The 14,378-nt window shown below is 41.7% G+C and overlaps 2 protein-coding genes across 8 annotated transcripts in view; one reads left to right on the top strand and one right to left on the bottom strand.

The window, feature by feature from the left end:
• The first annotated feature begins 43 nt into the window (after positions 1-43).
• On the top strand, positions 44-2,663 carry LOC113504455 (mediator of RNA polymerase II transcription subunit 19). The gene is made up of 3 exons (XM_026886741.1): positions 44-341; positions 421-792; positions 1,387-2,663. The coding sequence occupies exons 1-3, from the start codon at positions 161-163 to the stop codon at positions 1,545-1,547; spliced, it is 714 nt and encodes a 237-aa protein (XP_026742542.1). The 5' UTR covers positions 44-160; the 3' UTR covers positions 1,548-2,663.
• Positions 2,664-3,245: 582 nt separating this feature from the next.
• The window catches only part of LOC113504453 (leucine-rich repeat flightless-interacting protein 2), a 49,265-nt gene continuing 38,132 nt past the window's right edge, over positions 3,246-14,378 (bottom strand). For 5 of the 7 annotated variants that reach the window (XR_003401568.1, XR_003401567.1, XR_003401566.1 and 2 more), the window contains 8 exons: positions 12,180-12,318; positions 10,982-11,100; positions 10,302-10,448; positions 9,809-10,085; positions 9,525-9,665; positions 9,164-9,237; positions 7,530-9,011; positions 6,172-6,255 (listed from right to left, as the gene is read on the bottom strand). Coding sequence is in view for 2 of the 7 variants with exons in the window: in XM_026886739.1 (XP_026742540.1) it covers positions 6,145-6,255; positions 9,050-9,237; positions 9,525-9,665; positions 9,809-10,085; positions 10,302-10,448; positions 10,982-11,100; positions 12,180-12,318 (1,122 nt within the window). In the remaining 5 variants the exon portion in view is untranslated. Of the gene's footprint in view, positions 6,256-7,529; positions 9,012-9,049; positions 9,238-9,524; positions 9,666-9,808; positions 10,086-10,301; positions 10,449-10,981; positions 11,101-12,179; positions 12,319-14,378 lie in introns of all 7 variants that reach the window. The other 2 variants (XM_026886739.1, XM_026886737.1) reach the window with 1 other exon arrangement.

Raw genomic sequence — 14,378 nt, 5'->3', positions numbered from 1 at the left:
ATTGATCGACTAAACGCAGTTGCTTCGTTTACCTACCTCGTCATTTTTTTTTTGCAAATTTGTCAAAAGGCTCTTCGAAGTGAGGGTGTTAAGTTTTTATCGTTTTCTTTAGTGAGATTTATTTTCTTTACGTTTGTTATGTAGACAATGCAGATTCAAGATGATGTCTGATCAGTTTAGAAAAGTAGAACCATATTCCCCGAAGTCCTCGCCGCGAGGCGCGAGGTCACCAGTGGTTTCTCGCCAGGACTCCTCTGGAACACTCAAAACTACTATCTCACTGGGCAAGAATCCGTCTATAGTGCACAGTGGACCTTTCTATTTGATGAAAGAACCGCCAGGTAACGTTTTACAGCTTTGCAGCAATTTTATACTTATTTATTTACAAGCTATACATATACAATAAAATCTTAATTGCAGGAGAATGTGAACTCACAGGGGCAACAAATTTAATGGCTTATTATGGGCTTGAGCACTCATATAGTAAATTCAATGGGAAAAAACTAAAAGAATCCCTATCATCCTTCCTTCCTAATCTCCCTGGCATCCTAGATGGGCCTGGACAAGAAGATAATAGTACCTTAGGGTCAGTGATAGCTAAAAGGCCTATTGGTGGTAAGGAACTGTTGCCTCTGAGTAGTGCCCAGCTGGCTGGTTTTCGGCTGCATCCAGGCCCACTGCCTGAACAGTACCGCTATGTAAGTGCAACCCCACCAAAGCGACATAAGACCAAACACAAGAAACATAAGCATAAGGATGGAGTTCCTGCAGGACAAGAGACTCCTCTGCAAGGTAATGGACATTACATTACAATTTTTACATTCATGTTTATTATCTTTATTCCCACAACAACAGCAAGGTTTCACCAATACTCTAATAATATACAAGTACTTTACATTATGCTGAATTCTTAGACCATTGATAGATATTACCTTAATAATTTATTTATATTTTGTATAGTCATTCTTTCTCAAGTATGTGTATAGTCTACATTTTTTTAATACTATTTAATGGTAATATTTTCTATTTTATTGACTTATAAATAAGGAGCTGCTATGTTACATTGCATTTATCAAAAATTATCATTTTTGCCCAGAAATATGTTGGTTTTATATAATACTACACATGTAACATAATTTTTGATTTTCATGTATTTAAATGATAAAAATTGTAACTAGGTCACTTATCAAAAATTATGTAGGACAGGAATTCAGATGTACTTGAATGCCCCTCTGCCAATTAACTTTATAATTGTTTACTTTATTGTGATGATATTAAGAGCAGAAACTACCTGAATCCTCTTTAACCAACAATAATTGAACTAATATTTCAAGTTATAATTTCTTATATGAATCTAGTCATCATATTACAAAACAACCTCAACAGATTCCTCAAACCCAGACACATATGAGAAGAAACACAAAAAGCAGAAACGTCACGATGATGACAAGGAACGTAAGAAACGGAAAAAGGAGAAAAAGAGGAAAAAGCAAAAACACAGTCCCGAGCATGGAGGCCTCACACCTAGCCAGCACCCTTTACCATAAGCTAGACTACTGTAGCATGTAAGTTGAAGCTATTGAGCCCAAAGAGACTGCACCATAGTTTGTCATGTAAACAACACTTGACTAGGTTTGCTCCAGGTATTCATTGTTTGAGTAGTAAAATGTCACCCTATTTATACTTGTATTAAGACTGTATTAACTGAATATGGTGAATATTTGGACAGCCTGGTAAAGTGGCAGTAAATCAGTTACATTGTGCTACAACCAAATATGGTTACAATCTACTCACAAATGTTTTCACTTTCATTCAATTTTAAATTAAATCATGTAGAGACAGGTGTTGTAAATAAAACCTGCTTTTGATTAAACTTTCATCTGTCCACACTTAGCCTTGAATGAGTCTCACTTATGGCTCTTGATATTTACAGCCAAATTGTAAGAGATGGTAGACTTGATAACTAAGTGATTGGGTTCATAGATAGCATAAAATGGAGTGATTGCATAAATTCCGAATATAATGACTGAAATGTTAGAAGTGCTTAATATTTGTAAAAGATAAATGGTGATGGATGATAGGTTTGAGGAGAAGTGTTTTATATTCTGGAATTAATAACTTTATTTATTTGTTATTATCTCATTATGCTGTAGTATAAATTATGTCAATAAATACTTTTACTCAATTATTTTATGTAAGTTGTTAGATCTAGTGAGTGATTAAGAATCAGTTTTTATTGTTACTTGAATCTTGTTTTTCAAAACAGATGCCATTGCAAGCATATTATAGTATGGAAAGGCTTTCTTATGAGAAATATATGGCTCCTTTAATTGATATGTGCACTAGCAACACTTATACTTAATTCTCAATGTTATTGGGGTAAACAATATGAAACAAGTGTGTTCATAATTATATCTCTAGTAGTTCAATCCATCTTTGCATAAATCTTGTCATCTCTTTGGGCTTGACTCTTATGAAACTAAGTATTAAGTAATATAATACAGTAATTAATATTTCTTTTTTACCATTTTGTTAGTTTTCTTTCTATATCTCCAGGATACCCGAGGGCCAGATACATTGTAAATATACATTCATCATTATTGTTTTATTTTATGAATAAGAAGTACCATTCTCATAGACGTAATAAATTTGATAGAACGTTATTATGTTGTTTTTTTAAACAAATAATACTTCGTTGAACATAAAATAGCCTGTACTAAACTTGCTATTATAAAAAAAATCGTCGTGTTTACTAAACACAAACAAGAATTATCTTGGGTTTGATTCCAATACTTTTTAGCATGAATTTTAATTATGTAGACTTACAAAACATATTTTATTTAGTCTATCCACTCTTAGTGAAGTTGCTTGATATCAGTCACTTGCCAATACATAACTTGGTAGGTGCAATAAAATAAAGAAGTAGATACATTACTCACGTTTGTGAGAGTTGCACCATTTGCCTCTAGATATTTATAGCCTGCTGCGATCGATAGACCCATCCGACCGAAGCAGTCAAGGTTTATCGACAGAGTAATTACGAGACGTTCAAGTACTTACATGAATGTGCGACGATATAGAGGAGTTATGAATTCGTTGTGATATGAATGTATGAAAATGTAGGCCCACTTTGTCAAAAAAAGCTATCTTTGGCAAAGGAGGAAACAATCTCATTCTAGGATAATAATAATCTTCCCGATTATATTTCGATCCTTGGAAGACAAAAAAAGAAAATAAAACAACACTTTCAGAGCGAAATTTATTCAAAATATTCAAATTTATACAATATTAAGTCTGTTTTCGCTTCATATAAAAAGACAGTTGGTCATTCATAGTTAAATTGAAAACAAAATAAATTAGTAATGCAGCACCAAAATACATACATCTTACTTAATCATCACGTTCATTACATTGATATAGTGAGAAAGTCCTCGCGGGCCGACGTGCGGCTCCGCCCGTCAGACATCCACTCACACCTCTATGTAGACAAGAACACGACTTATATAAATGCATGGTCATCATGGTTCCAGAAAATTCCATTGTGAAATAGTACTCTGTTTTTCACATCTCTTTCAATTTCTGGATGAATCATAGTTTTAAAGGTAATTTCTTAATCTTTGATTAGCTCGCAAAGTCATACTCAATCGCATATTTTTATTCTACTGTTATCTCTATATTCCTTCAGTACAATGATAAACTACAATATGGTGATGAGTCGTACAAAATTATACAAAAAAGTACTAAAAACATACTATTAGCTTCACGAAACCCATGATTAATTCAAGGCAAAGTTAGAAACCATTATAAATATCTCAAACATTGTCTACATATAGGTACAAGGTGCATCGACTAGACGCAAAATAAACCTGAACATTAGACGCACACAGGATTCTGTGATGCCTCAACACAAATTGTCGGCTGACTGTCGCCAGAGGTTTGAGTCGGTGGTGCAAGATACTATCTGGTAACAGTCAGCCTATATAATGATACCAATTTGCAGAAATTTTTCGAATTCGAAATAATGTTTTTATGTGGTTTTATAATGAAAATTAACAGTAAGTACAAGTTAAAATATTTAAAATTGTAAGATAACGTATATCTCACTTTCTTCAGTTATTGTTTTTAACAAAATCCTGTTTGTAATATCCAAATAAAACTGGCTAATATGTTGTAATCAAAGGCGCCTTATGTAAGTAACATTTTAATAAAAAATCTACAGATATACATACATATTACACCCATACGTTGTACATATAAACATCTGACAAGCGCGCGTCCCTACCGCTACCCGCATTTCCAATTCATTACTACACGTAACTACAATACACATAGATTTATTGTATTACTAATACATTTTGGTGCGCCATGGCACTGTACGTTAAAAGTGAGCATCACTAACAACAATTACAACTATATGTATGCACGGTGACTACTCAGGGCGGACACTTTATACTCTGCTGTTACTAAGTAGCCACCATGTATAAGCTAAGGTTCGAAAATCTCCTGTACATTATATAAGATAGTATACTATGTTTTATTCAGTTTCCCTCTCTTTAAAACTCAACTAGTTCGAGATCTAATCGAAATGGTCACAATAAAGTTATAAAAGAATGTCACAATAACAAGATAAAAATAATTTACAATGATATCAGTTAAACAGCATGGTAACTTTGTAGAGTCATGAATAAAACAATCTCCAAATATAAAAATACAATGATCAGTCCCACGAAAACTGCGTCTTCGAGTCGCTAATCCTATTGGACGTTAATGTTCTCAACAGACTATCACATTGTTCATGGGATATAATTTTGAGCAATTGTATTAAAGATAAAAGCAATAATTCATTAACATAATTAAGATTCACCCTACAGGCGGCGAAGTGTGAGGAGTGCGCTCAATAATAAATATTTGAATTTGTGATACCAATGGCAAGTAACAAATCAATCACTCCAAATAAGATTAGTAAGAAAGCTAAATGAAATCGGCAAGCTAAATAAAACTTACATAATAACTATACAGAAAAATACGAACGTAGTTAAAATAAATAATTATTTATTAATATTAAACAAAACATTAATTTTACACATTATTCTCATACTTTACAGGGAATATTCAGTTAAAAAGCGATTTACAAGAGTTACATACTGGTCATACATAATACAACCATATTATTTGCATTACAGTACAATGACGTGTCATTATATTTATAAGCATGGTTTATTTATTTATACAAATGTTTATATCCCTAAGTTGGTTCAGACAGGCAAGCGTTGGCGTTTGGTCAGACTCATTTTCCTACATATTTTCTAGCTATTCAAAATGTATAAAGACTTATTCAATTACGAAGCTTTCCCGCCATCCGCTTGTCTGAACCAACTCCACATCAATATCTTACAGTGGACGAAGCTCGCTGACTTCGTCTAAATGACTCATGGTTCCATATAAATCGAAAATGCCAGCATTGCTATATTATAAAGTTGGAGTTCACAAAGTTTTAGATATAACATGGCACTCGTTATTGTATATCTTTGCTTAGGCGCGCACGGGTGCGGTCACTACTCCTACATATACAAAATAAAGTAATACAGTGATATCATTACTTATTTATTATAAAACTTTGTGAACTACATTTCTCATATAAAATCAGTCGTTCGACGTACACTCGACAATAGGCTATACTTAGGCCCAGTTGATATAATTATGCAATACATATTTCGTAGCAAGTCCTTACTGCAATTTCAACTTTGACAGTTTGGATTCATGCTACTCTCAATCACACATTATAATCTTTTAGAAGTCAATAATTAAAATATCAATAAATTTATGATCAACATAATACAAGTTTGAAACGATATCATATGAAGTTATAACAATAAAATAAAAATGAAATTATTATGCCGGGAATATGAATGTTATTATTTAGTGAATACTTCAATATTAGATACAAGTCAGTTACAAAACTTACGGATTCTCCGTTATCTTAACGACACATTTTGTAAATCAAGCTTGTTTTTAATTTACAGAATATGTTCGTGTACAAACTCTTAATGCTCTTATGCTAATATTGACGTAGCATAGATGACGGTTACCTCGTAGTACACGGGCGTGGCTCAGCTGTGCGTGTCCCGCGGCGTGTTAGTACTGTCACAGGTCCTTCAGGAGTGCTGACTTGGCGTTCTTAAGCTTGTCTAGTCGCTTGGTGAGGTGGCTGTTCTCCGTTTCCAACTCTTCCACCCGGTTGAGCGCTTCCCGAGCCTGTGGTTCGAGAATATTATTATGTAATTTCAATATAACATTGAATAAGACAGGGTCAATCTAAATAGCGTTATGTACAGTTTAATAAAACTTGACATCAATAAGCGATGGCAATATTTTTAGGTTTTCAAGTTTGACATAAAACATGCGGATAGGTTAAATCCTTTTTAGGGGACAGCACACATGTGGCGAAACGCAGCAAAAACAATATTTTTATGACACTGAATAATATGCTTCAAAAATATGTTTTTTAGGTGTATAAATGTTGAAACATTAAGCAGATTCGCTACAGAGGTGTGCCAGACTTAGGGCTTGTAGGGGCAGGCGTCAGTAACATCGGTAAGACCTATGTACAGTCGTGTTAACATTTAGCTGTCCTAAACTTAATATACAGCACACCAGTGCAGGATTCAAGTATCAATTTATATTGATTATTCGGCTTAGAGCGCTATGGTACCTATCACACTGGGAACAATTATTTTTTGGATTTGATTTTATGGAGTTCAGAATTCTTTCTGATAATATGGAAATCTTAATTCCAGTTTCTCCACAATTCCCCTGAATGAGAAGGTAGGGGTAAAGAAATCAAAAGCAATAAGCTGTATCATAATATTTAGCAGTTTCGAAAAAAGTAAGTTTAAAGAACATTTTTATAAACAAGGTACAATTTATTCCTCTAAAGACATTTTTATAAAAAAATATACAATTTATTCCCCTGAAGCGGGATTTGCTCAAGGTGAAGTGCGGAGCAGAAAACCTCAAGTAGCCTTTGATTTAGACTTGTAAGTGTTGCTAAGACAGTGTGATAGGTACGCATCTGGTATTCGGTTGCGTGTAAAGGATGGCACACTCCGATAGTAAGTCATACGCAACTGTACCGTTAACTGTCGCCATTATTGATAACGGCCCAGAAGTCAACGACTTCCTGAAAATTAAATCACATAATTATTATTTTTCCATTAGCGCCCGTTTCTTTTAGGAATTCGAATACTTCACACAAGGCGTTTCGCGGTGAAATAGGCAAGTATATTTCTTGCCCCCCCCCCCCCAGCCCCGTGCCGTCGCCCAGCCCGACTGTGAGGGCGGGAGAGCGTCCGCGTATGGCGGGCGCGCTGGGGTCAGTTTCCCGAACGCGCTCCGCCGCCTCCTTCTGTTACATCACTGTTTCACAGAAGGAGGCCAATGCTCACGCCACCCAGCTGTCGATCGCGAGACGCGGCCATAGTACTCGCTGGCCTGCACCCTGCTACAGATGTGTCAGTCCGTGTCCCTACCTCTCTCTGCAGCCGGCGCCGCTCGTGCTTGAGCTGCTCCTCGTGCTCGTCCTGGTGGTCCTGGCGCGCGCGCAGCCGGGCCAGCTGCGCCTCCAGCCGCGCCACGAGCGCGGCCTGCACCCTGCTACAGATGTGTCAGTCCGTGTCCCTACCTCTCTCTGCAGCCGGCGCCGCTCGTGCTTGAGCTGCTCCTCGTGCTCGTCCTGGTGGTCCTGGCGCGCGCGCAGCCGGGCCAGCTGCGCCTCCAGCCGCGCCACGAGCGCGGCCTGCACCCTGCTACAGATGTGTCAGTCCGTGTCCCTACCTCTCTCTGCAGCCGGCGCCGCTCGTGCTTGAGCTGCTCCTCGTGCTCGTCCTGGTGGTCCTGGCGCGCGCGCAGCCGGGCCAGCTGCGCCTCCAGCCGCGCCACGAGCGCGGCCTGCACCCTGCTACAGATGTGTCAGTCCGTGTCCCTACCTCTCTCTGCAGCCGGCGCCGCTCGTGCTTGAGCTGCTCCTCGTGCTCGTCCTGGTGGTCCTGGCGCGCGCGCAGCCGGGCCAGCTGCGCCTCCAGCCGCGCCACGAGCGCGGCCTGCACCCTGCTACAGATGTGTCAGTCCGTGTCCCTACCTCTCTCTGCAGCCGGCGCCGCTCGTGCTTGAGCTGCTCCTCGTGCTCGTCCTGGTGGTCCTGGCGCGCGCGCAGCCGGGCCAGCTGCGCCTCCAGCCGCGCCACGAGCGCGGCCTGCACCCTGCTACAGATGTGTCAGTCCGTGTCCCTACCTCTCTCTGCAGCCGGCGCCGCTCGTGCTTGAGCTGCTCCTCGTGCTCGTCCTGGTGGTCCTGGCGCGCGCGCAGCCGGGCCAGCTGCGCCTCCAGCCGCGCCACGAGCGCGGCCTGCACCCTGCTACAGATGTGTCAGTCCGTGTCCCTACCTCTCTCTGCAGCCGGCGCCGCTCGTGCTTGAGCTGCTCCTCGTGCTCGTCCTGGTGGTCCTGGCGCGCGCGCAGCCGGGCCAGCTGCGCCTCCAGCCGCGCCACGAGCGCGGCCTGCACCCTGCTACAGATGTGTCAGTCCGTGTCCCTACCTCTCTCTGCAGCCGGCGCCGCTCGTGCTTGAGCTGCTCCTCGTGCTCGTCCTGGTGGTCCTGGCGCGCGCGCAGCCGGGCCAGCTGCGCCTCCAGCCGCGCCACGAGCGCGGCCTGCACCCTGCTACAGATGTGTCAGTCCGTGTCCCTACCTCTCTCTGCAGCCGGCGCCGCTCGTGCTTGAGCTGCTCCTCGTGCTCGTCCTGGTGGTCCTGGCGCGCGCGCAGCCGGGCCAGCTGCGCCTCCAGCCGCGCCACGAGCGCGGCCTGCACCCTGCTACAGATGTGTCAGTCCGTGTCCCTACCTCTCTCTGCAGCCGGCGCCGCTCGTGCTTGAGCTGCTCCTCGTGCTCGTCCTGGTGGTCCTGGCGCGCGCGCAGCCGGGCCAGCTGCGCCTCCAGCCGCGCCACGAGCGCGGCCTGCACCCTGCTACAGATGTGTCAGTCCGTGTCCCTACCTCTCTCTGCAGCCGGCGCCGCTCGTGCTTGAGCTGCTCCTCGTGCTCGTCCTGGTGGTCCTGGCGCGCGCGCAGCCGGGCCAGCTGCGCCTCCAGCCGCGCCACGAGCGCGGCCTGCAGCGCCGCCTCCGCCTCTCCGCGCGCCGCCCGCGCCTTCGCCTCCGACACCGCCTTACGCGCTGCTTCCACTGCAACATCAACACGTGCACACATTATTACTGATAGGACTTCCAAATATAGGTCACGTCGCACAGGACAGAGCTATGCTCCCCGATCTCCAGCTAGCTTTCGGGGTTACTGATCTCTGGGCTCGTGCACCAAACGCAGGATAACATCTAAATCCATGTTAGCGTAATACATACAATGGACCAAATTGAACTCGCGATCATTGAATTCACCCTCCTTCACTATATAATTATTTAGACGAAAATATGTTGCTCGTTTAAATTAAAATAAGAACAAAACACATCCTCACATTCGTTCTCGTACTCATGTTCGTGATGGTTGGAGACTCCGTTCTGCCGCGCCGCGCGCTCCTCGTTCAGCTGCAGCTTCAGTTTACGTACTTCCGACTCTAAAGACTGTTTCGAGCTCAACAACTTTTGCAACCGTACATCTGGAATAGAATTAACGAAGCTTTCATTTACGGAAACTAAAAGTAGCTATGTCTGTGGGTTACACTTCTTCATCTGAAGACAAGAGATAAGGGATATTTTGCCGCAATAGCCGAGGTATATTCACTATGGAACAGGTACTCACCGAGCGTGCCCTCCCCGGCGTCATTGAGCAGCTGCTCGGCGCCGTGGCTGACGAGCGCCAGCGTGGGCTCTGCGGGCGCGGGGGGCGCGGCGGGGGCGGGGGGCGCGGCGGGGCTGGCGGGCAGGTCGGCGGGCGCGTCCACGAAGGCGAACCCCGCGGCGGCGGCGGCCGCGTCCCGCGCGCGCACGGCCCCGCGCGCCGCCTGCAGCTCGCGCGACACAGACTCGTGCTCGCGCTTTAGACGCTCGAATGATGAGCACTTCTCTTTGTGTTCGCGCTGGAAATTATTATTTGTGTTTAATCGATTTTTTATTTTTTGATCACTGAAGGTATTTGGTATTTCCTAGTTATGAAGTCTTATAACTCAATATTTTAATCGGTGTATAATTTTATCGTGTAACTTCTTGATGGCCATAAGTAAACTTCTGATACTTTTTTCCTACTCTTCCAATGTATGATTCCCAGATAATAGAGCGTGGTTGTGACTGTTTACCTGTAGTTGCGCATACTCCTCATGTAGCTCCTCTATCCTATCCTTGAGCAGTTCCAGCTGGTACCCGAGCGCCGCCTTATCGTTGTCCAGCTGAGCATTCAATATCATCGCCTTCCGGAACTTCTCCTCAACCTCTTTTAAATCATGCTGAAAACGAACAAACAATCACATTAAACACCCCCACATAATAAGATTTATCTTCTGCCAGGATCCGCCTACTGGCTGTATCTAAAATAATCAATACAAAACTTATGATTCACGATAGCGAATCGATTTGCACGCACAGAACCATTAAGACTTGGTTTAACCGTGCCAAATCCACCGGGCGACTTTCGAGATATATTTAGAACAACCCTTCGAAATTCCACCACACTGTGTCACTGATTTAGTCTCAAAACGGTATCATATAAAGACGGATGCTTTCTTATGTAATTATATTCTACGGTTGAACTAATTTATCAAATAGTGGTATGCAAAACGTTTCATAAATCAGTAAAACTTGAAGAATAATTTAGAGGACTGGCGAAAGATGATCTGAGGAAGAAAGTCCGAAATATCCAAATAAAATAATGCAAGCAAGAACATAACCTCTCTTGTAAGGCAGTGCGGTAAATTTATATCGCCCTAACCTCAATTAAATGCCAATGGTAAAAAAAATATGAATCGAGTTGTGGACGTACCCTGAGGTCTTTGATGCTGAAGGTGTCGTCAGCGGAGTCCTCAGAGCTGCGGCGCGGTGACAGCACGCCGGCCGGACTGAGCGCCGCCAGCCGCGTGCCGCCGCGACGACCCACAGGGTCTGCAGAACAGGTAAACATTCTTCAGGTGTTGAAGTTATCCACTTAATCTTATTTTCAAACTGAATGCGTAGTGCCGTGGTCAGGTTCAGATAGTCCAACATCTAATGTATAAAATTCTCGTGTCGTCTGAGAATCGGACAACATCTATTTTTATATCCTAAAGAGCATGTTTTTTTTTTGCACTATGGCAAAACAACGTTTGCTGGAACAGCTAGTATTATATGTATTTGACTGGATAGCTTGGTAGCCAGCCTTGGTAGTGGACATTCAATTCAATCTTAGGATAAGTGTTAGGGTATTTTTCCATTTTATTTCCAAATGCGCTTTTAACTGACGAAGCCGCAGGGTAAACTTGGAAGACTAAACAAGAAGAATGAACCGGCAGTGATCTCAGATAACGATATGTTCAACTTTCCTTAAGATTGCGAATGCATTATTCGTGTGGGAGCTTGACTCAAAGCAAACCATCTGCCCACGGGTCTCTTTATTCGACTTAACAAACGAATTGATTAAGTGCTTGATCATTTCTTAGTCATTTCCTAATATGATTTTCAATGGATTTATTAAGAACATATCAAAGCAAACATGATTTATTTAATTCCTAAATGAAACCATTGGATTGCTATTGACCGTCAAAACACAAAACAAATAATTTATATAAAGATAGAAGTTGTTTACATTCTTGTATCAGGCGTATCTAAATAGGCCAAGTCCAAACTACATTTTTGTCACCGTCCATTTAAATCACAGTTACAAATTGCATTTCTCAGAAAAAGACGACTAAAACTATGCGGATTCCATGATATCCCTTGCATCGCTATAAATAATGACAAAAGGTTGATTAACAACTTCCAAAATCAAAATCTAAAAATACCACTTCTCTGATCCGCCTAATCTGCTTTTCATGTATTTGTCCTTAGAATCTTAGAGCACTATTTTCAATTTTTTGCAAGTTAAGTATTCGAATCGGGGCTCTACACCTCTTAAAGACTGTTGAAACTCTTCCACAAATACAATCGTGTTACTTCAAGACATGGTCCTCACTACAGGTGCTACATTAGTAAGTACATGTAGTTACCTGGTGTTTTCCCCGCATACATGTCGTATGCCTTGTCGGCATGGTCCTCCTGTTCCCGCTGCTGGCGCTCCAGCTCCCGCATGCGGATCTCCCGGGCTTCGGCACGGGCCGCGCGCCGCGCCGCTAGTCGCTGCTCAGCCTGCAGACAAACAAGAACAATTTAGTTTTATATGACAATAAGTACCAACTGAATTTCAAATTCACCATCTTTATTACAACAGTGACGACGAATATGGGCGATGAGAACTTTTTGGAACTTCTCATATAAATATAGGTCTGTCTTTTTTTAAAGCAAAACTTTGTAGATGTAGAAAGACCTTCTCTTAGCCACCCAGCACCAATTGTACTAACAACCTATAAACAACACTCAACAAATCGATCACTACACACGTCTCCTTACGAGATTCCGATCGAGCCGCCAACACCTGTCTAACCTAACTCCTGTTCCAACAGACTGATACTCAAAGCTCCGGATGATTCAGTATAGTTGGCAACGCCGAAGAATCAAACGAGTACGGGTTTTGCTGATTAATTAATATGCGATGATCTGTGCCTTTACCAAGAGCGTATCTTATTTACAAGTAAATCTGTTGGAGAAGCGAGACGGCTCTACGCGCTGTGTACAGCGCCGTTTCGCTTCCACAATACTAACAACCCTGTTCAGACTTCAGAGAGCTCATAGTACAGGCACTGCGCGTTGCCAGCATCGCAGTGAGGTTGTTCAAGCCGGCTGGTGGGCGAGACATAATCTAACGCGTACAATTAGCACACGATAATACGTACCAGTTAGTGTAATCTGTGGAGACGGCTCATATGCTAATCTGATGTTTTGATCTTTGCTGGTTAGTCAGGCGCGGTATTAGTCAGTAGTACCGAGTTAATATTTGAAAAGCTACGATAAGTGACGAATGTGTCGGAATTTTGACAGTGATTTGTACGTTGAAACCATTTTTACTAAATATGGAATGTATACTAATTAAAAATGTATTTTTTTGTGGCGTTCATATTTCGGTCGCACTGTATGATTGCGGTAAACTTTAACTCTGTAATTGGATAGCACTGAACTGGGTTTATAAATCATTTTGAAATTTGTGGTTTTGTTGCTATTGCTAACAACACAAACCGTGTTCTAAATTGGAGTCTAATTTCGTTTCCTTGTCTGGGAAGATCTGTTCAACATTCGGTGTAATAATAGCTCCATTGATGTTGTAATTAAAACAAGAATTGTTGTTGCATATGGAAATAATTAGCCGATTTCTACACGTAATCGGTCCGATGATTGCTAGAACGTGTTGCAACTATTTAACAGTTGTAAATATCCGATGAATTCAGATACAAACACAAAACACGATTATTCAAATTTGTTACAACACACAATTCGACAAGAATTCGCCGGTGCGTCCATTGCTCTAATTTCCTAACATAACATAAATTAGTTGATTATAAATAACATTCCTAACAAGTAAAAAGTGTGTGTTACATGAAATTCGTGAGCGGGCTTATATCATAACTGAAGGAAGGTGTTGAAACCGAGTCGGAAGTGACCGTAATTACTCCACGTGGTTGTAAAGTTAACGGGTAACGTCATGTGCTCAACTCCTCACGTGTAATTAACTTGTCATGCTGTCACTGAGATGAAGATGAATAAACAAACATTAATTGAGAAAGTGTGAAATTAAAATGGTGAGCACCAAAGTTACCGGGACGACACTCAGCTCTTCGGGAATTGGGTTATTCATTGATATTCCCACACAATATGAAACAAACGCAGATTATGCACTAGAAAATGATCCAATTAAAATGGCATTGTGTTAAGATTAGATCTATGAAAATAAAATTTTAATTCTATTCTTCAACAATAGGTCACGGTATAATTTACCAATGAGATGACGCATAAAGCAATAAACATTTGTAAATAATAGGCAATTTAGAACAACGTCTTGATGCGAATGGCCTGGTTTTTAAATATGCGACATAGCAATGTCGACGAACCTTTTAGAGCATCTTGTGTTACGCAAAAGTCCATCACGAGACCAGCATTACGGCGAGATGTTCCACACGATGTCACTTAACATTGTTGAAACACGTCGAAACTTTGAAATCCCAGTCAAGCGATCCATTAGGAAAATAATTGGAGGTTTAGATACAAAATTTCGTGTTTATGTTGTTACGTGGGCGCGGGCTAGCCCCGCTGGAGGT

The sequence above is a fragment of the Trichoplusia ni genome, chromosome 22 (assembly GCF_003590095.1).
Source record: "Trichoplusia ni isolate ovarian cell line Hi5 chromosome 22, tn1, whole genome shotgun sequence".
NCBI classification, from domain to species: Eukaryota; Metazoa; Arthropoda; class Insecta; order Lepidoptera; family Noctuidae; genus Trichoplusia; species Trichoplusia ni.
This window is presented reverse-complemented; position numbering and strand designations above follow the sequence as displayed.

Bases quoted from the DNA above. Each gene is read 5' to 3' on its own strand.
- LOC113504455 (XM_026886741.1), top strand. From the start codon at position 161: ATGATGTCTGATCAGTTTAGAAAAGTAGAACCATATTCCCCGAAGTCC. The intron at 342-420 runs GTAACGTTTTAC...TCTTAATTGCAG, and splicing joins TTTGATGAAAGAACCGCCAG to GAGAATGTGAACTCACAGGG. The intron at 793-1,386 runs GTAATGGACATT...CAACCTCAACAG, and splicing joins ACAAGAGACTCCTCTGCAAG to ATTCCTCAAACCCAGACACA.